General features: G+C 39.4%; 1 protein-coding gene across 7 annotated transcripts in view; it reads right to left on the minus strand.

Annotated features, from left to right (window-relative positions):
- Nucleotides 1-20,571, minus strand: part of vav2 (vav 2 guanine nucleotide exchange factor) — a 188,248-nt gene that overhangs the window by 126,661 nt on the left and 41,016 nt on the right. For all 7 annotated transcript variants that reach the window (XM_031739005.2, XM_039615025.1, XM_039615023.1 and 4 more), the window contains exon 2: nt 3,294-3,410. In XM_031739005.2, the coding sequence (XP_031594865.1) occupies nt 3,294-3,410 (117 nt within the window). The remainder of the gene's footprint in view (nt 1-3,293; nt 3,411-20,571) is intronic.

The raw sequence follows: 20,571 nt of genomic DNA on the forward strand, positions 1-20,571 counted from the left end.
ACAGAGATGAAACAAAGACATGAAAAGACCCTAATTTCAAACAAGACACCATGAACAAGAAATATAGATAAACTCAGAGACACTAAAAAGAACTCAAGTCAGCGCTAATTCATACAAAGCTTGAACTTAAATCGTCTTCTTAATGCAATGGTATGAAACCACAACAAAACTCAAAACACTAGGTCACAAATGGGGGACCGTGACATACTGAACATCCACTTTCCATTCAAATGCAGCCTACAAATGAAATTCACCTTGACACTTCACTGTCAAGTCACTGAGCATTACTTTTATAGCTTTACACTTCACAAGTCCCTCAGTCATGGCTCCAAGGCTATTTCAAGCTAGAAATGGATCCAAGCAACTCTGGCTGCATCTCAAATAAATGACGCCATTTCCTTTAATGAAGACAGCAAATCTGTCAGAAAGCTTCCTTCCTCCACTGCTCTCCAGTCACACATGGAAAATTACCAAACTGTTGATAGATGGTTAACAGGTGCAGGCTAATTATGCTAATCATGGCAACAGCCAAATAAACTGATTACCATGTTCATTTAAATGACAGCAATGTTCCTTTGGTGGCTAATTAAAATAGGTTGGGAGAAAGGAAACGAGGCGGCTGGGTTCGGATGGAGGGAGGTGTTTAAATAAAAGCGTTCTCTGGGGTCTACTGTAATAAGCTGTATTTCATTGGTTTAATGATGTCATAATGAATTTCTAATGATGGGGGATGGGTTAGAGCGCAAAGAATCAAAGTGTGGCGATATGTGCATGAAACCATACAAGGGCTTCACAAAACAAGCGCGCATAAGCTGAAGTTGGATGTGGCCGAAGGTGTTTTGGGATGAAATTAGTTTGATTATAAAAAAATAAAAGTCGGTAGAAAACATCAAGTTGGTTATTTGCTTCATCTGTTTCAATACCAGCCCCGCTGGAAAGCGTAGCAGGGAGGTTTTGGAGGCACAATTACTTTGTAATAGCATTGGGCTCTTTTGGCCTTGAATCTCTGCCTGTGACCTGCGGAAAGCCATCATTAGAGGAAGAGATGGTGACCAGAGGCCAAGGGAGATGAACTCTGGGTCCCCTGGCAGCAAATGTGGAGGTATGAAAGGTGGATGGGGGCTGATTAATGTTTATAGAAGCTCTGCCACCAAAAAAAACCCTCTCCCCAAACCCATCTGGTTTAATTCCACTCTTAAATTATAGCTTTCACTGTAGTTCCAACCAACCATTAGGGCTGTATCTTAGCAGAATGCCCTGTTTGTTACTCTGATCCCAAGCATTTTCAACAAAAACTAGTACAGAAAGAAGGGAAGAACGAGATTTATTCACTGTATCCTATTCACATATTTAGGACCTAATTCATAATGTCCCATTGTTCTGTATCAGACGTGGACACAATGACATTTTTTGGTCAAGGTAACAAAAGAGGATAGCTCATATAAACTGCATGAATAAAACGTCCCCCTTTATCTTCCGTTTATGAGGCATGCTCACTATTTAAATGTATGTCACATTAGTTGGGATCTGCTCAATTCAATATATTATAATGTGATGTTTGGCCCTTAATGGAAAATCAATGGTGAGACAAGCCTGCCACCGCTGAGACCATACAAAAGCAATTTCTAAATTGACATATGGAGGGCCTATGTGATTGATTCTGACTGCCGTTGGATTTCAATACCATTCACTGAAAGCTCATTGACTCTCAGACATCGTCTTGTGGTTTATCTACAAACTGCCAAATGAGTCCTTGTCTCCTTTAACTTTCCTTTCGTCCCTTTTTTCCTCTTCTTTCATTGGGCCTATATTTTTCAGCCCACGGCAGGATGAGCGAGAGTGTTTAAGATCTAGAATTTAATAGATTAATGAGTAGATAACATTCCTCATTGTCATCATTCAAAAATGATGTAATATAGTTTATTCATACATCACCTCTACAGAATATTCTCCAGGCTTTAGTATAAATACAGCTTTTTCAATCAGCTGAAAGGCTACAGTATTAACATCACATAAACACGTACCACATAAGTCTTGGCACAATGGCATGAGCTGCCACCATCTAATTTATGAACATCATGCATGGCTCGCTCTGTAGCCACACACAGTGCAGTCAAAGCTATTACATCTTCAGCAGCTGAAACCAACACGATATGTTAATCATGGCATGATTGTCTTGTTATACAACAGACACACTGTATGTTGATATTTTTAATGATATATAAACCTGGAGTCAAACCGGCTGATTTGATGATAAACTTTTTCAGGACCAGATGAAAGAAAGTAACCAGAAGTGTTTTTCCCCAGATATGTACAACAGCTGGGTGCATCCTAAGGCATTCCCAGTTCTGGTGGAAAAATATAATCCCCTCCTGAGTTTTCTGGATCAACAAATTGGTAGAAGTGCTAAGATCATCTTCAAAGAAATCCTGATTTGATGTTAAACCACCTCGAGTGTTTTTCCTTCCTGGATGTCTCGCTGTCAAGCCAGGTACAAGGAGCCAACATGTAGCTTTGCAGTCTGCCCAAGATAACATTTAGGAAAGTCCTCTGAGGGTCTCTGGTTAACCACTAAATCCATTTTTTAAAAGTCCACTTGAATATTCCATAAATCAAATGTTCATTAACCTCTTCATCAGCTGATACTATGCACACGTGAGTCAGAAATCTTCACTGTTTAGCCAACACACATATCCCACCTTACTGTAGACACAGATTGCAGAATGTTAGGAAAGAGTATTGCACTTAACTCTCGTCACTTAGTGACACGAGATGAGATTGCTGACCCTGAGGTGTTACACCAAATGCTCAGCTGAGCTCTCAGCTCCACAATGACAGTTAATGTAACCAGCTGACCAGTTTGACTTTGAACTACCTTTAAACTCATGCAAGCCTTACAGGCACGCTGCGCTATAATGCACATGTCTCCTACACATGCTTTTCACATTGTATTGAGGGCAAAATGAGTATTCATACGTTCCCAACAAGCATTAGTAACAACAGAAAAAAAACGAGTATCATGTGATAAACACAGCAAATTCCACATTGCAAAGCTGAAAAAAGTCCAGACTCATAAAACTCCAGCCTGTAGAACAAGATCTAATCAGAAAAATGCCACAACTTGAATGTGTTGTAGCCTGATTGATATTATCAGAAACACAAGCAACATCATGTCTCCAAGTAGCCAGCGCTGTTAAAGTGGGCAGCACTGTTTCTGTCCTGTGCAATGTCAAAGGACATTTTGGAGACTAAACAGCTGAACATGCATCCACGTTTTGTAACGTTTAACTCACCTTGCCAAAGTCTCTGACATCAAAGAGGTCGAAAGGGTCAAAGAGTTCACTGTTACGGAGCCCAAACTTGTCGTGACACACCTTCAGAAATGTCCGGATGTTCTTCAAACACAGGAACTAAGACCAGAGGAAAAAAAGGAAATAATTTAATTATAAATTCACAAAACAATATAAAAGCAAAAAAAACCACACACACAAAAAAAAAACACATCTTGGACTCATTTAGGTGTTTATCAACATGACTAAACAAGGAGTATGTTTTCCTTGGAAACATGTTGTCAGTGTAATATTATAATTCAGTGCCACAGCATTCTTGGAAATAGATAATTTCCTGGTTAATGATGGCCAGGCTGCACCAGTTTATCCCTTCCCAATTTGTTTGTGTCGGTTTTCAGCACCAAATGTGAAACTGATGATTGCTTCTCCTGAGTTTAATGGGCTGTTTCTCAGACTGAGATTAGGAGTGCAAAGAGAGGAGACAAGGTGTCCTTGGACAAGCCCAGCAGCAAAGACCTGCTCCGAGGTACACTCGACCTGATGGCTCCAGACATTTACCTCATACTGAAAGGTCACAAGAGTGTCCAACAATAATCACAGAAATGCCTTTTAAAAAGTCATGCACAACTTACAAATTATACAGAAATGTGAATATTCCAATGTTCAGCGTATATACAGGTAGAGACACAGTCTTACGAGTCCATGCAGTCAATGATGTTGTCTCTGAATTGCTAGGAAACAGCATTCAGCTTCTTAATCTGTTCACTTTTTTATATAAAAAGGAGGACCCCCCTCACACACACAGACAAACACCACCCCCTCCACAAAAAAAGGTAGGATTTAAAAGTTGATCTCAACACAATGGCCTTTACAGCACAAGCAAACAAGATTCCCTAACACATCATCAGCCTATAAAAACTGTGCTTGGGAAGGTCATTTTCCTTTCCTTTTAATTTTTTCCCATTTTCCTTTTTTTTTTAAATTGATCCAATTAAACACTTTTGTTTTATTGTAAAACTGCACACTTTGTGGTTTTTGGTGGGGTTTTTTTTTTTAATCATAATAATATTCTAATGCCATTAATGCTACTAACAGTACAGTCAAGAAGACCGTGCTTCATTTCTGGCAAGTGAAATTCTAGTATTTTATCTGTGACCTATGGGCAATGGACCATACAGTTGATTCATACACCTTTGCTAACCAAGTTCATTTGAGTTAACCTATAACCTAATACTCCACCTGTTATATAAAGTGTATATGCATAAAACATCTCTAAACTACACACTTTAAGCAAGGTCCACAGATGTTGTCACGTGAAACTACCCTGCAGACTGCTAAACTACCCTGGCCAGTATGCCAGTCTAAATTAATGCATGACAGTCAGGCACACTCTGTTTTTACACTGGCAGTAAAAAAAAAATAAAATTGCAAAACACTGTTCCAAGATCACAAGTTAGTGATCTTGAGACTGAAGGCCCATTTGGGGGCAATGGTTGGGAACCTACAGCAGGCAAAGGATGCTCATAATAAACTGCATAATACCCTCCTGCCACGAATATTGATGGTCTCAGTCCCCAAAATACGCCATCACACAGATAAACCTTGAGGGCTGAGGCGCAGACCAATAACCGCAGTATTGAAATATTAATAAGCATAACCGCCTCCCATCTACCATCTTTCTGTGTGAAGAACAAATTACCTAGCATGCAAATCCAGATGCTGCTTAGATATGCCCTTTCAATTTTCTGCATGCAAGCGATATAAACTGATGGCCATGGAAGCAGAAAGAACACACAAAAGGAGACGTGAATGAGCGAGTATGTATGAAACAAAAAAACTTGATTGCTTTGATTCTAGTAAAAGCGTTGACAACGTACTCCATCTTTGTAATAGCTGTTGCATAAAACCAGTGAATTAACCAGAAACCTTGCAAGTCACACTTGATGTCGAGTTAATGTTAGAATCCTTTCAAAGGCAGCAACAATAAGCTCCAGTGGGTTTTCAGGTGCACTATTATCCATTTTCCAGGCATTGAGAGGTGTGCATTGTGCCTTACTGCAGCTTGATGAGCTATAGTGTGTCCTGGTGCTACGCCTGGTCATGGGATACATCACCTTCTTCAGCCTTGGTTTTCACCCTGAAGGGATGGGGGGGGGTGTTTGTTTTTGCAGAGCACATCGTGTTTTTTGCTATTACCTCTTTGATAATCTTTCATCTATCAGGTATTTCTGGCATTTAATGATATTTCAGCCAGCCTCTCCTGGTCAACAGTGAGAGCCCTGCTGACTCATTCTCATTCATGTGTGCACATCTGCTTACTCCTGGTGTCATGGGTGTGCCCCCATAAGAGAGCCACACTGGCCTGTGAAAAGAAATGCAACTGGCTAGTGAGCCACAGTGACATTTACAGTTCAGCAACCGAGGTTATCCTGTCTACAGATCCACACGTGCTGTGAACGGGGTGAAGAAAAAAAGCTTATTTTCCCAATTCAGATATGAAAAGGTAACATTTGCTGGAGTGGTTTACAAACGAGAGAAAGAGAGAGAATCTACAGATATGGATCAGCAGGCAGGAGATGTGTCTGACATTCAAATGTATATTTGGCGATAAGAAAACCACTGTAGGAATAAGCACAGTTGCTATGATCTAAGTTAAAAATAATGATAAAAAAGTAAATAAATAAAATACATATACTTTTTCTCCTAGAGTGGGAAGAGTGGGTGCACTTGAACAGAAACAGAGTATGGTCATCCCCTTAAGCTGATGTAGCCCTCAGCACAATCTATCTAGTATTACCTCAGTGTCTGGAACAAATTCAAGGCGAAGCACAGAAAATCCTGAATTTTATTTAGAGGGTTGCAAGTGCATCTCGCAGTGAGACACATATAACAAAGAAACACATGAATTTTAACTAAAATTCACCAACTATGTATATTTTTTTAATTTAAGGAGAATTCAAAGTTACATGAACTCAAAGCAATCTTTAATTCATCATTTTTAACGTTGCCTGCACAATCTAGTGGTACTGGTCGTTGAATAATGATAACAATAATAACATCAGCATTCACACTGGTTGAATACAAGTGTCACGCTAGCCATGCAGTTCTGTTTGTCTGTGTGTCTGCCACCAGATGAAAGGCTGGAGGACAGTGCTTTTGTTAGCCACTGATAGCCTTCCCCATGTAGTCGAAATATTGAATGGCGCAACAATCGGAGAAACTGTCAAAACTCTTCTGAGCAAACAAAAGACTCGGTGTTAAAGGAGGCAAAGAATGTGAGTTAGACAGAAAACAAAAGTGAAATGAGAGTGAAACCTTGGGCAGGCATTCACACCATGGAGAGAACTTCGGGACTTGAGTTTGTTGAAAAAGCGACCTTACGTTGGCATTATTCCCACCAGACTAGTATGTAACAAAATATAATAATAATAGAACTAATACAAGCAGATGCTTTAGAAACTGAAGGTGTCTTGTGTGAGGGAAGCCTGGAGGTAAGCAGTCACTTTAACTGTCTCGAACCAGGGATCTTTTGTGTCTCAGGCAACTGTATTAACCACTATAACGTGGAGCCACTACCAAACAACATTACCTTTATGCTCTAGGGCCTCCATGATAAGCATCTGTCTCTATTTTCCAGCACAGACTCATTAAAGACATATTCACTGATTATGAAGTCTACTTCCAAAACTTCACAAACAAAAAGAAGATAACTCCCACGTGTGGCTGTATGACTAAAACAATGGCTGTTACGGTGTTTGTTCTGCTGCGTGCACCTGATGTCTAAGAATCCTTCAAACCTACAAAACAATCTTTTTACATGGAGAAAAAAAAAAAGATGGAAATAGAGACATGGTATTTTGCATAAATACCTCCCCCACATACCAGGAAAAAAAAAATGCAACTGTGAACAAACAAATGAGCTTGTGTGTATTTCTGTTGAGCACACGAGTGTGTTTATTGTTTGCTTTGAGACTTTGCCACCTGAAGGCAACGTGGTGTCAACCCAGCACTCCTCTTACTTTACTTTAGTTTGAAAATCGTGCTTCTAAAGGTGTTCAATCTAGAAGCAAGTTCAGTAATAATCAGATTCAGGCATCAGTGGAAATATATCAACTAAATCACATGTTTAGAAAGTGAAAGTCTAGGAGGAACGGAAAGTGAAAAGCAAAACAGATATGGCAAAGTTAAATAAGATTTTCGAAAAAGAGAGGGAGAGAGATGGGATGAGGCTTTTTACAAGGTGGTTTGTGTGCACCACTGGAGCAGTGTTCAGATTTTGACTTCTCAGTCAAACAGCAAACAGCTCTTTAAAGAGGCACACTTGTCAGGAAGGCAGGGAGGAGTGCCGAGATAGAAGGCAAGAGGAAGGAGAAGAGCAGGAAAAAAACAAAAAGGAAAAAGTCAGGTAACAAAGACCCATCACATCCTTGACAAGCCCTTCCACCATATCACCACGCTACATCACACAGAGAATAATGCATTAATTCCTGTGGGAGGGTGGTCCTTATCTGCACACACCCACTACATGCTCATATCTAAGAAGATACAAATTAGAACTTCCTCCTGGAACTGCACAACATCAAATTAGAGAAATGGGATGCAGAAAAGTCTGCAAATGAATATGGAAGGAGAGAGGAGGAGTAACAGGGAAATGTGACTTGTTTTTTGCTTTTTTTCCCCCAAAACTGTAGCTCTTTGGTGTCTGGGAAAAGGGGGAATGAGGTGGGGCATACCGAGAGAGATCACAGCACATGGGGAAGATATAATAAAAAAGAGACGGGGTTGTATGTAAGGCTGAGAATTTAGAGGAACTGCTTCCAAATTGATCTGATCAGAACCGGTTTCCTGAATCAATTAGCCCCTATCGCTTCACAAATCTTCACAATCTTCACAAATTAGATGCAAATTTCCAAACAAAACATTACAAAAAAAAAAAGAAAGAAAGAAAGAAGATACTGTGTTTCTGGCACCAGCTGTGTCTGGCACCAGTTCCCATTAAGCAAAGGCAGTGACATCAGTGAAACCAAAACAACAGTAATAGAATGTTATATAAATCTAAATGTATTTTAACAGAACCATTATGATATAACAAAGAAGAGAATACACTTTAAAACACAGAAAAAAGTGTATGAAGAACTTAAAAAAAAGAAAAACTGCTTCTAATAAACTTGGCAGTGTATGCAGCAAGGCACATCTAACAAGTCCAGGGTGCGTTCAAAAACAACGCAATGCAGTAGGTTGTTCAGATAAACAATTTTGTGTGAGTCCAGACACGATAACAAGCACTAGGTATGGCTTGCAAATAAGGTTGCAAACACAGTATTGTGCCTTTGGCTCACCTTATTTCCCATGGTAGGGATTATATTTTCATTTCACTAGAGTATACTTTTCACTGTTGGACATTTTAGAACCGTTACCCCTGGGGAAGCATACCTTTACCAATACATGCACTTTCAGAAGAAGAGTAATAATTAGCACGTGAAGCAATTCAAGTCAAAGAGGAGGAGAAATAAATGGTGAGAGGAGAGGAGAGGAGAGGAGAGGAGAGGAGAGGGCTTTATAACCAGCATACTGAGGTGAGTCAGATCAGATCATCAGATACTCAGACAGTCAGTCACAGAACTGCAGTCAATGAAAGAGACTGATGCCTGTCTGGGAGCTGTGAGCCCCATGTTGTGACTAGAGGCTGTGAATCATTCTGTACCTTTACAACAGCAGGAAGAGAGCCATCAGCAGGTGAGGGAGAGCAGCAAAAAGGAGCTCAGATGACTAAAGCATAAGGCTGACTAAGCTGTCTAAACACACGCATTTGCACACCTACCAAGAGGCACGTGCATGAATCCAAACGCAAAGGTGATCATGGATCTCAAATACTTTGTTAATGATGCAAGCAAGGGAGGCAAATGCTTTTTGGTAATGACTATGCTTTGTAGTGATCAGCACTCAGTCTTTCCAAATATGCCTCATCCAAGTGCTCAACTCTACATAAACTCTCCATTACACCAGCTGTGTAATAACCCCATTCAGCCTAAATCACTAGCCAACAAAGGAACAAGGTGAGGGGAAAGCCTTTGAAAAAGAGCTTCAAAAATTCACAAAACATTTTTACCAGATTGCTAGTGCTGTGAAATGATAAATTAATATTTACATGTAAAATATTTGACATATATTACTAGATTTAGTAGATAATAATAATAAATGATGGATGGTTATGACTATAACCTAAAAACAACCAAAAGGGTCAGACAAAGTTAATAGTTTCAGCCTAGTATAAGCAGCATAAGCACATGCATGTTACATAATGCTCATAATTCTCAGCGCTGTATTTATTTACACATGCTGTTTATACCAAACATTTTGAGCCACTCATTAGCAATACAAAACAATGCTCTTTTTTTTTTTTTTTTTTTTGCACAGTAAAACACCGCTGCAGCACATTCACAACTAGAGTCTGGTCAATGATCTACAAAAAGCCTACTTGGCAAATCACAAATGCACGACAGAGTAAAAGTTTAACAGTTTTACTACTGTTTATGTTCACAGCCGCCATCTAAGATTGGCAGTTGGGCCTGTTGTATGTGTTCTGACTTTCAGAGTTTGAAATTCAACCTGAGAGGCTGTTCCAGTTGAAAATGATGAAACATACACATAGAAAGAAACCAAAAACCAGGAAACACCTGGTGTTAATGGTATCTTTAATATTAATGGTTATTTACCCAAAATAAAAGGTAACAAAGAAAACGGATATATTCTACTTTAGTTCGAAAACTTGCATGCTATTATTTTTAATTGACTGCTAATATTGGGTATATAATTTAACAGCTTTTTCATCTAATTTTGTAAAGTCACTTTGAGGCGATCTCCAGCTTGTTGTGTTGAGCCATTTTTTAATCCCATAATTTTCAGCATAATTACCAGTTTAGCAAATTGCAAAGATATTACATTGCTAGCTGGCTTTATCAGATTACTACATAGCTGTTATGTGGAAACTGAATAACAAATAGTCTTTAGCATATGCCCCACAAACTATCATGAGGTCTTACCAGTGTCAACGCCAGTGAGTTAAGCTCTCATTCCTGTCAGGCTGTCATGTTGTATCTATTCTCTTTTAAACATGCAAAAAAGGAACAAAAAAATCAATATGAACACGAGTGCAAAGTTCCTCTCTGAGTTCTTGGGACTTCCTTATTTGTGATCAATGTCTGCTTTGATGAACATTAAAAGAGCCAATGATTCATCTGAGTTTCCAGGGCTGCAGACATGCAATGGTTGCAAAACGAAAGTTAAATAAAAAAAAAATAAATGAATGAATGCATTCTGAATACTTGGATAATATGTTTAAGTAAACCATAGTTTTATCTCAAATTGCAACAGTTTTTCCAATCCACACCCTAGTGCACATGGCTGGCTGAGCTATAGTAAGTACCAAGTTAATACAAGGATGGCACGTGCCAGGTGACACTAAGAGTGGATTGATAGGCACTGGGGCTCTTTTGCTTCACTTCCAGGTCACCCAGATGTTAAAGTCAATGAGGAGACAGGCCCTGCTCCTGCAAATTAGAGAAGAGGACACTGCATGAATAATGCATGGCAATAGTATGCAAATGTGTTAATCTTATCCTATTACCCCTAAAAGCCTGTAAGCAGGGAAGGATTGACCACAGTTTTAAATCTTGTACAACCCTTAGCAGTTGAGGCAGAACTGCTTCGTTAGTGAGGCTCACGTGGCCCATGTTAAAATATGGAAGTTAAATAGGCTACGTACGTGTTTTTTAGTGAGGTTAATCTCCATTACAAAGGAAGATAATTCAGCTTAGAGCATCATAGACTCCGGTGGAAGAAAGTCACCACAGCTGTAGAGCATAATTTAATCAAGTCTACCTTCACCCTTACACTGGCTACTCATAAAAACACAAGCACTAACGCTGGGTAAGTATGAGATCAGAAGCACACAGCGTGAGGAAGAATGCATTAGTCGCACAAGCGTAACAAGCCATCAGTAACATGCTTGCCACATGAAAGTAGTGAACCTGAAGATAACAAAAAAAAAAAAAAAAAAAGGGACATCTTCATGGGAATGAACAGCCTTTTTCAATGGGAGAGAGTTAAAGGTAATGTTGAAAAAAGGAGAAATGGTGTGTCTTAAGGTACTGCACTTTCCTCCTTTTTTCCTATTGATGTGGAAATGACCAAAGCTAGGAACAAAGAACATGCTCTCATGGATAATGGCGTGAGAGAGGAAATGGGAGCTTAACTACAACTTATGAATGAGTTAAAATTACTAGTAGCAGTGCAAGATGGGATACTATTCTTTATGGATTATCACGTCATTATGTTAATTACATATACGTATATATATAAAAAAGATAAAATTCCCCTCTCGCCCGTTCAGGCGGTCTATCCTTCAAGCTCAGGTCCTGTACCAGAGGCCTGGGAGCTTGAGGGTCCTGCACTCTTCTGGAGAGTGATCTAGGATGTTGTTCCTGGGATGTGCTGGAGCCACTTGCCTAGCTTGGGAGTCACTGCACCTAGTGCTCCAATTACCACTCGGACCACTGTTACCTTCCACATCTTCTTGAGCTCTTCTCTGAGTCCTTGGTACTTCTCAAGTTTCTCGTGTTCCTTCTTCCTGATGTTGCTGTCATTCGGTATCGCTACGTTCATAACAGTGGTCTGTTCAGTAGTCACATGGTTAACCACTCTCATCTAGACTGTTGCATGTGTATAACTATTTCAAGAATTGTGATTTTATAGAGAATGGAATTAATGTTTTTACTGATTCCTTCACTTTTCCCCCAGAACTACAGGCCAGGTCATCCTCTGCAACATCTCCTAAATGGACTGGCACAATTTTTGTACATATATTCTCAAAGGTTTCATCCCAGATGGACCACTGCAAACAGAGTCAGCAGCAAGAAGAGAACTCCTTAAAGCAGCAAAGTGCAACAATGAACACTGTTGACAACTGAAATGCAGGGCAATAAAACTGAAATTTATTGTTGGTACGAGAGGCTTGTTCTTTGCTTTGACCTGTATTTGCAACCAGCTCAACTTGTATGTGCCTTTAGAGTTAAAAACTTTGCATGAATATAATGATTGGCATCAACACAACTTGATTATGAAGTCATCAGAACTCACTGTGCAGTGACAACTCCGCCACTGATTGCATTTGTGACAAAAATTGCTCAAAGAATATTGCAGAGGAAATGAGAACGTGTGATTGGCGCAGAGCTGACAGAGAAAATGGGAACGAGTTAAGGAACAAATGCATTTGCCACTTAATTCTTAATTCTACATTACCTGAATTTTCTATTTCAGATTTTCTTTTTAACCTCCCCAAATGTGATTCAAACAGCATTCAAGATAGGTTTTCTTATATTTTCTTATGTTTTAAGTTTCAAAGAATCAGGCAGACAGGAGGCTTTCTTCCTCCTTTCTGCAGGTGTTGTTCAAACTGTTTTACGCGTATGAAAAGTGTCTTCTCAATACTAAACCAAAAATCTAACACAGGCCAAGATGTTCAAACATCTTAGTGCATAATGCAGCCCTCCAGGTACAATCTTCTCTTCATATAAATACAAATCTGTGTTGTATCTAAGCAACAGGCCATGTTGCTGACCCTCCGGAGAGGAGTATGTGTTTGAGGCGTTTCCACTCAGGCTTAGCTGCAGACTTAAAGCTTGATGAATGTGTGGAGGAGGTCCACCGAGAATCTTAGACACCCATGGATCAATGGCCAGGTAATTTATGACACGAGGCCAGGGAGAGGAGAACTGCATCTATCTTTTTCCCCTGTGAGTTTCCCTCACAACTTAAAGACTCATTGTGGTGATTTAGATTCACAGTAAGATAAATTACCCATTAGCTCTCTCCACACAAAACAAAGGCTCAAAACAAATACTCATTTTACATGCATAGTTTAGACAAAATGATCCTAACTTAACCGAACATGGCTACATTCGTTAGGCTCATTAAGTCACTGCCTTGTATAATCTGATGCAGAGCTGCATTTCCTCAAGGCTGTCTCAAACAAGGCTGAAAAAATAACTATGAATTGAAATCTGTATAGACTTCTTGTTTTTTTTTACATAGCAGACATACAACGACTTTAACATTCTCTTAACATTTCAGATTCATCATAAGTAACTTAATCAAAAACACTTCTGTGGCCCCAAAACAAATTATGCTTGTACTGAAAAACAGAATCAGATACAGATGAATCATGTTTTACTGGAAGCCAAAATCACCATATGAGCTTCTGGCAACCAATCCAAACAGATGAGAGTGTGAAACATACTGATAAGCTTTGATATGTCTCTATATTTTTCCAAATTACAGCATGTTAGTCACACATGCAACGAATCCCAGAATAAAAAAAGAAAAAAGGGGGGGGAAAAAAATGCAGAACTCTATGCAGTCATGTGTTCTCTATGATCATCATCAAGCGTGGCCACCTATACAAAACCTAAAATTTTGGCAGTTTTCTGATCTGAAGCATTCAGGTACGAGTTAACACTATGCCACAATCTTACCAAAGAAAGCAAAGTCAGACTGTGCAGAGAAATGTTAAAAAACTCATCTCAGACTCTATAGGCCTAGGTTAGCATGTTAAAAGTTTTGGGGGGGTTTTAAACACTGAAAAAGTATGGCTTGTTTGGAAGCATTGGCAGGAGAAAGCCTATTCTCTCTCAAAAGAACATGGTTAAATGGCTTAGGTTTGCCAAGTTACATCTGAACAAACTACAGGACCTCTGGAACAATGTCCTTTGCACAGACAAACACAGAGACAACTTGTTTGGCTGCAATGTACAGAGGCACGTTTAGAGAAAACCAAACCCGATATATCAGCACAAACACTCTATACCAACCATTAAGCACACTGGTGGAGGGTTTGGGCTTTTGCAGCTACAGGGTCTGGGCACCTTAAAGTTTAAGAAAATTTGAAAGCCAGAAATGCTACTTGTAGAAATACATTATGCCAAAAGTCAACATGCTAGTGCTGTCTGTTTGTCTGCTCTTTGTTTAAGGAGGTTATCAGGTACACTGAGGGGCTGCAGCTCTGTGCTCTAGATGCCTGAGATTATCTCCAAGGTGACTAATGCTATTAACATGGAGAACAGCCTGTTAATTACCCAACTGGCTGTGGGACCGAGCTCAGCCCGCTTCAATCATCATACAGCTTGGATTAACAATCGTTCAGTCATCACACAGCTTAGATGTGACACACAATGCACCAATCAGCCAATATACAGATTAGGTGATTGGACGGGTGGATGCTGTAAGATATAGTTTACATACTCTCAGTGATAGAGTTAGAAATATCCTGTCTCAGAGTGATGCTGAAAAACTAGTTTATGCATTTATTACTTCCAGGCTGGACTACTGTAATTCATTATTATCAGGATGTCCTAAAACCTCCCTGAAAAGCCTTCAGCTGATCCAAAATGCTGCAGCAAGAGTACTGACAGGGACTAGAAAGAGAGAGCATATTTCTCCTGTTTTGGCTTCCCTTCATTGGCTTCCTGTTAAATCCAGAATTGAATTCAAAGTTCTGCTCCTCACATACAAGGTCTTAAATAATCAGGCCCCATCTTATCTTAATGACCTTGTAGTACCATATCACCCTATTAGAGCACTTCGCTCTCGCACTGCAGGCCTACTTGTTGTTCTTAGAGTATTTAAAAGTAGAATGGGAGGGAGAGCCTTCAGTTTTCAGGCCCCTCTTCTGTGGAACCACCTTCCAGTTTGGATTCGGGAGACAGACACTATCTCTACTTTTAAGATTAGGCTTAAAACTTTCCTTTTTGCTAAAGCATATAGTTAGGGCTGGACCAGGTGACCCTGAATCCTCCCTTAGCTATGCTGCTCCCTGAGCCTGGTTCTGCCGGAGGTTTCTTACTGTTAAAAGGGAGTTTTTCCTTCCCACTGTCGCCAAAGTGCTCGCTCATAGGGGGTCATATGATTGTTGGGTTTTTCTCTGTATCTATTATTGTACGATCTACTGTGCAATATAAAGCGCCTTGAGGCGACTGCTGTTGTGATTTGGCGCTATATAAATAAAATTGAATTGAATTGAATTGATATACTGGACAATGGTGACCTAAAAGTGCAATGATGTGGCCATTACCTAGGAGGTAGAGCATGTCACCTACTAATTGGAAGCTTGGTGGATCCCTGGCTGCTCTAGATTTCATGCTAAAGTAACTTGGGTTTTTGCTAAAAGATGAGTGTGAATGTTAGCTAGAAAGCACTGAGATGCAGATAAAAATGCTTGTGTGAATGTGTGCAAACGGGTTCATGAAACATTCTGGATAAAGCACTTTGAGTGCTCAAGCTGAGTAGAAAAGCACTACATAAGAAGCACTCCCTTTACAACAACAAACTTAACAAAAAGCTGCCTGAACAGCAAACAACTCGTTCACATAACGCATGCATCTAATCAGTCAGTCAGTATCCAACGTAAATGTATATCTTTCATGAAAAAGCCATAGAAAAATATGGTACTCATATAGTGCTGTTCAACTTTATTTATCCATTCATACATCCACTTTTTTTCTATGCCAAAGTGCGATTAACCTAATGTTCATACACTCACACAGATGCATTAGGGGTAACTCAGGGTTTAGTATCTTATCCAAGACTAGAGGGTCTGAGGATGGAACCATCAACTCGGATTAGTACACGAGCTGTTCCTCTATATAAAATACCAGACCTTCAGCATCCATTGTGCTTTTTTCCCTTGAAATGTCCAGTTTCGTTATTAAGATAATAGGAAATAATTACTCACAGCTTAAAGTCACACCTATTTATGATTGCCCAACTTTGATAAATAGATTATTATTTAGACTCAGCAGAAGGAAAGGCACATTGCTTCTTACTGCAAAGTATTTTTGGCCCCTGCTTTGCCCATTACCATCTGAATAAGGACTGGATATTAACAGCCTTTTCATTCAGACAGAAATGATGCTCCTGATAAACACTGAGTGTTGTTTTCTATCAAAAATGTGTATAAAATATATACATTTTGATCTATATGATGTCTGGTTTGCAAAGGTTATGTCACAGAAAAAAAACTAACATTTATAAATATTTATAAATAGTACTCTAACTTTAACTTGTATGTTTCACTTCTACAGTTCCTTTGATATAGTCCACCTGATCTTATATAATATTCTGTAATAACAGCATTTATTTATTTTGACAAATATTTAAAGCAACCGTGACCTGTGTCAATACGAATTAATCGCAGTTAGCTTGAATTTCGAGAGCTGCTTGCAATGCCTATAATTACTGTCTACACTGAAGGGGCGTTATTTCTTTTTTTGGGGGGTGGCTTTCCTCAACTTATGCACGCAACCGTCAGGCCTTAATGAAGCAACTCTGTTTACACTTTAGCTTGACAGCTTAAGGTCAGTGAATCCTGTCCTCTGTCACAATGTATCACAATGACATCAACATTTTTTGGCCCTGATCACGCTGTGTAGTTGAGTCAACAACATTATGTTTTGGGAGCACACTTCCTGTTTACATCTCTGCTGCAAATTACAAAGGAAAGCTTGTTGGCACTGTCCCTCGCAATTAATCATGAACAACACTGTCACAGCGGTAAGAAAAACACAGACAAAAAAGCCCTTAAAAAGCATGCAAGTCATCGTCTACTATGTTTTTGTATATTTCTGAGCTTTGCTGCTTGAGAAAACCTGTCACTTCATGACAGTTAATTATCCATTTACACTGCTCGTTCTACATTATCAAAGGAAACAGTCATAAATTATCAACTGTCTTTATGATCTTCTGTGCTCCATTCCAGTTAAAATTGAATTAACTTTTTGCATATCTGTGATCCACCTGTCCTGGTCCTTCGAGGTAGACCGGAGCTAAATCTGAGACATCAAAAAGCAGACAGCAAAAGGGCTTAACTTTTATCTTTTTGTAAAACACAGTCAGAGCAAGAAAGAGAGAAGTCTGGAAGAGTAAAAGAAACAAAGAGCCTTGTCAGACGGATACAGCAATGGTGGATAGCAAGGCAGGATCAAACGTCCAGTTTCTGCCGGTAATCCTCCTCAAGAGGAGAAGCAGGGGAGGTGGGAGATAGGGCAGGAGAGGTGGAACGGAGAAGAGAGGAAGCTGGTTGCTGTGCCACGGAAAGCAAATGTTACTGGCTTTTTCATCCAGCAGGCGAGGCGACGCCAGCCCCTCCACAGCTCTCCAGACAGTCTGGCACACGGGCCACAGGAGGAAACCTTTGGAAAGATCACAGCCCAAAGCCTCAAGCATGGAAAGACTATGTGTATATTATGTGTGTGGGTGTGTGTGAGAGAGAGAAAGAGAAAGAGAGAGTGTGCATGGCCATATGTAGCTGCTTATGCCTTTCAGATGTAACACTGTGGCTGTTCCTTAATTGGAGGCTTTAGCCCACGTACAGTGTCTGTAATCCACAACATGGCAGCAGTATAAACAGACCCCAAAAATACAAGGTTATACCTCTTTTCATACCTCAAAAGATATGAATATGAGTGGTCTATTTAGGTATTCAGCATATTTCTGTACCACTGTATGGGCGCAGCGCACTTCATGTGAAATGCTATAAAATATTTCACGTTAGCTTTAAAAATATACCAGAAACAGAACATTAGGACAAATCAATCTGTTTCCTTCACATTTTAACAGCTTTTTTCATGATCAGACACTTCACTATGAATGTATTAAACTACCAATCTAGTTGAACTTACATGCGTTAATGCATTAATCCAGTGTACAATGACTCAGTGAACACGGTATACAGAACTTTGGATTGACATATGCTTCCATCTAGATTACATCTTTCTTTTCCTCCAGTTAAGTATTGCTTATTTCAGCAAGACAGTGCTAAATAACATAGATCATCAGCAATTTAGATGGGGCAGCTGTGCCTCAGAAGGTAGAGTTTTCATTGGAAGATTATTGTTTTAATCCCTCCCTGCCTGCATGTCATGGTATCTTTGGGCAAGATACTGAACCAGGAGTCCAAGTGTGTGTACATTTATGTGCAAAAAACACTTATGTGCATGAGGTTTGTAGTAAAAAGCGATGTGAGTGCTTGAAAAGTGCTACATAAGAACCAGTCCATTTAAAAGATTGTACTCTAAACCTGCCTGTCTTCATTCGACAATCACCAGAAACAGTTATGCAGTTGAAATCATGTCAAGAAACACTGGGGAAACGTTTTCTTCGTAGCTGTTAAAAAAAGAAAAGTTATACAACCAAAGCATAACGATTCACCTGTAACTTGAATTTATCTTATATTAAAAAAAATAATAAATAGACATGTCAATTTTGTGTTAGTTTGGTTTTGCAAATTGTCACTTCTGTTCTTGCTTTTTTACAGTTTACTCAGCATTCCATTTTTTAAATGAGGTTGTAAAAATTATATTGAGTCACAAGCAAAAAAAATCATTTTTTATTTCTTTCCTTTGAAGCTACTCGGGTTCAGAGGCTTTAACCTGGCTATGCTTCTTTTTCTTATTAACTGCTTTTAAAATAGCGAAAACTGAAACTATCACAAATGAACACCCAAGGCATTACATTTTTTTGAGAAAATTGTTGACGCCTCTCTCTAAAACCATCAAAAACACTAACATTACAAACGGCTGCATAGGCGCATTCAGCTGTCTGACTATCTTACAACAGAGGCTTTCAGTGACTGACACAAGCCCTCTCCCCAAAAAATGATTCTCCTGAAACTAAGTGACTCTATGGCACTAACATGCCATTATATCCTCTGCAATTTACAATTTACTGCAAACTAGCACAGAATTAAATTTCAGCTAGTTTTAAATATTATTTTCATCAAATCCATTCGTGCTGACCCTCAATAATCACAAAAAAACAGAAATCCTAGAGGAACTGACTGAATGTGAATGGAAAAGGAACAGTTTAGTGTTATTTTAATTGACTGATGCATAACAGAAATATGACCAAGAAAATGAAAGCTCAGTGAAAGAGCAACACAGCCGATCGCAAACTGAGAAAAGTGATGCTATGAGCTATGGTCTCAGAAGCATCCCACAGGGCAGAGGTGAGAGAATCTGAGAGGCAGAAGCAGCTTGATAAACCAGCTCTCTCCACTCCATCTCCCACATAGTTGGACACTGCCTGCAGCACATCTTTAAAAATAGGAGGGAGAAAAAGCTGTCACTTTGGATTTAGCCTACTTTTCAACATGTGCATTAATTTCAAAGCAGATGGCAAAAAAAGGAGAGTGGGTTGAAGGGAGGGGCATCTCCTAAGCTGCTGAATGACAGAGTGAAGTGCTTCACATGAAACAGGGAACGGAGAGTGTGGCGACCTAAGAAAACAGGGACAGAAATTATTTAGAGGCAGATTACAGCCTTATCATGTAAAGATGATATTCTGTGGTGTTTACTGCTATTAGATGTCAGCATATCCAGCTCAGGTTAGCAACATCAAAGGAGCAAGTTGTGTTCAGTAAGGAACTCACTGGGAAGTATTACTCCACCAAACCTTTTATTGATCTGTGTATCTATATTTCACTTGTAGGCACTTATCATCTAAACCCGCCAGCGAGATTTGCGAGCTAAAAGGATCCAGGTATATATCAAAGATATTTTCAAAAAATGAATAAAAAAAGAGCAATTGAGAAATACATCTTAGTATAGATACATCTCTATAGAGAAACATCCCCTGCAGAAATTGCCAGCAGTAAACAGCTCAGCTATAAAGATCTCACAACCCCACACAGCGCTGATAAAACTGTTCCTATAAGCTGGGAGCAAGGTGAAGCAATCAACTCAACTGCAATCAGTCTATCTGTAATTAATTAACATGCAAGCCCGATGAGAGTTAAGCCTATGCACAGTCAGTTTGGTAAATCATATCACAAACAAGCTGTCCTCAAGGACAATCATTAATCATGAGATCAGCCATCATGACGAGTGTCCTTGAGGCATCTTTCTAACATGTGTTTGTTGGTCTGAATTACAGGCTTACCAGCTTCTCTAAATGCTTCCATAATGAGGTATGAAAATCAACACACCTATGGGAATTTCCTTATGTATTCATTTTTGAAAATTGCTAAAGCATGTCAGTTATTCTCATACACTGTTAAGAGAGAATCCGTCTGCTTCGGAGAGGAAAGGGGCAGTGAACTAGGTGAAAGAGCATCTGATGGGAGAGATGAAGGTGGAGAAATCGGTTTGTTTGTCCCAATCTAAAAAAATGTGGCACAACATCCAACATTCTATGAAAACCTGAGAGAAACAGAGGAACTGAGAGCAATCTT

The sequence above is a fragment of the Oreochromis aureus genome, linkage group 7 (assembly GCF_013358895.1).
Source record: "Oreochromis aureus strain Israel breed Guangdong linkage group 7, ZZ_aureus, whole genome shotgun sequence".
Lineage (NCBI taxonomy): Eukaryota > Metazoa > Chordata > Actinopteri > Cichliformes > Cichlidae > Oreochromis > Oreochromis aureus.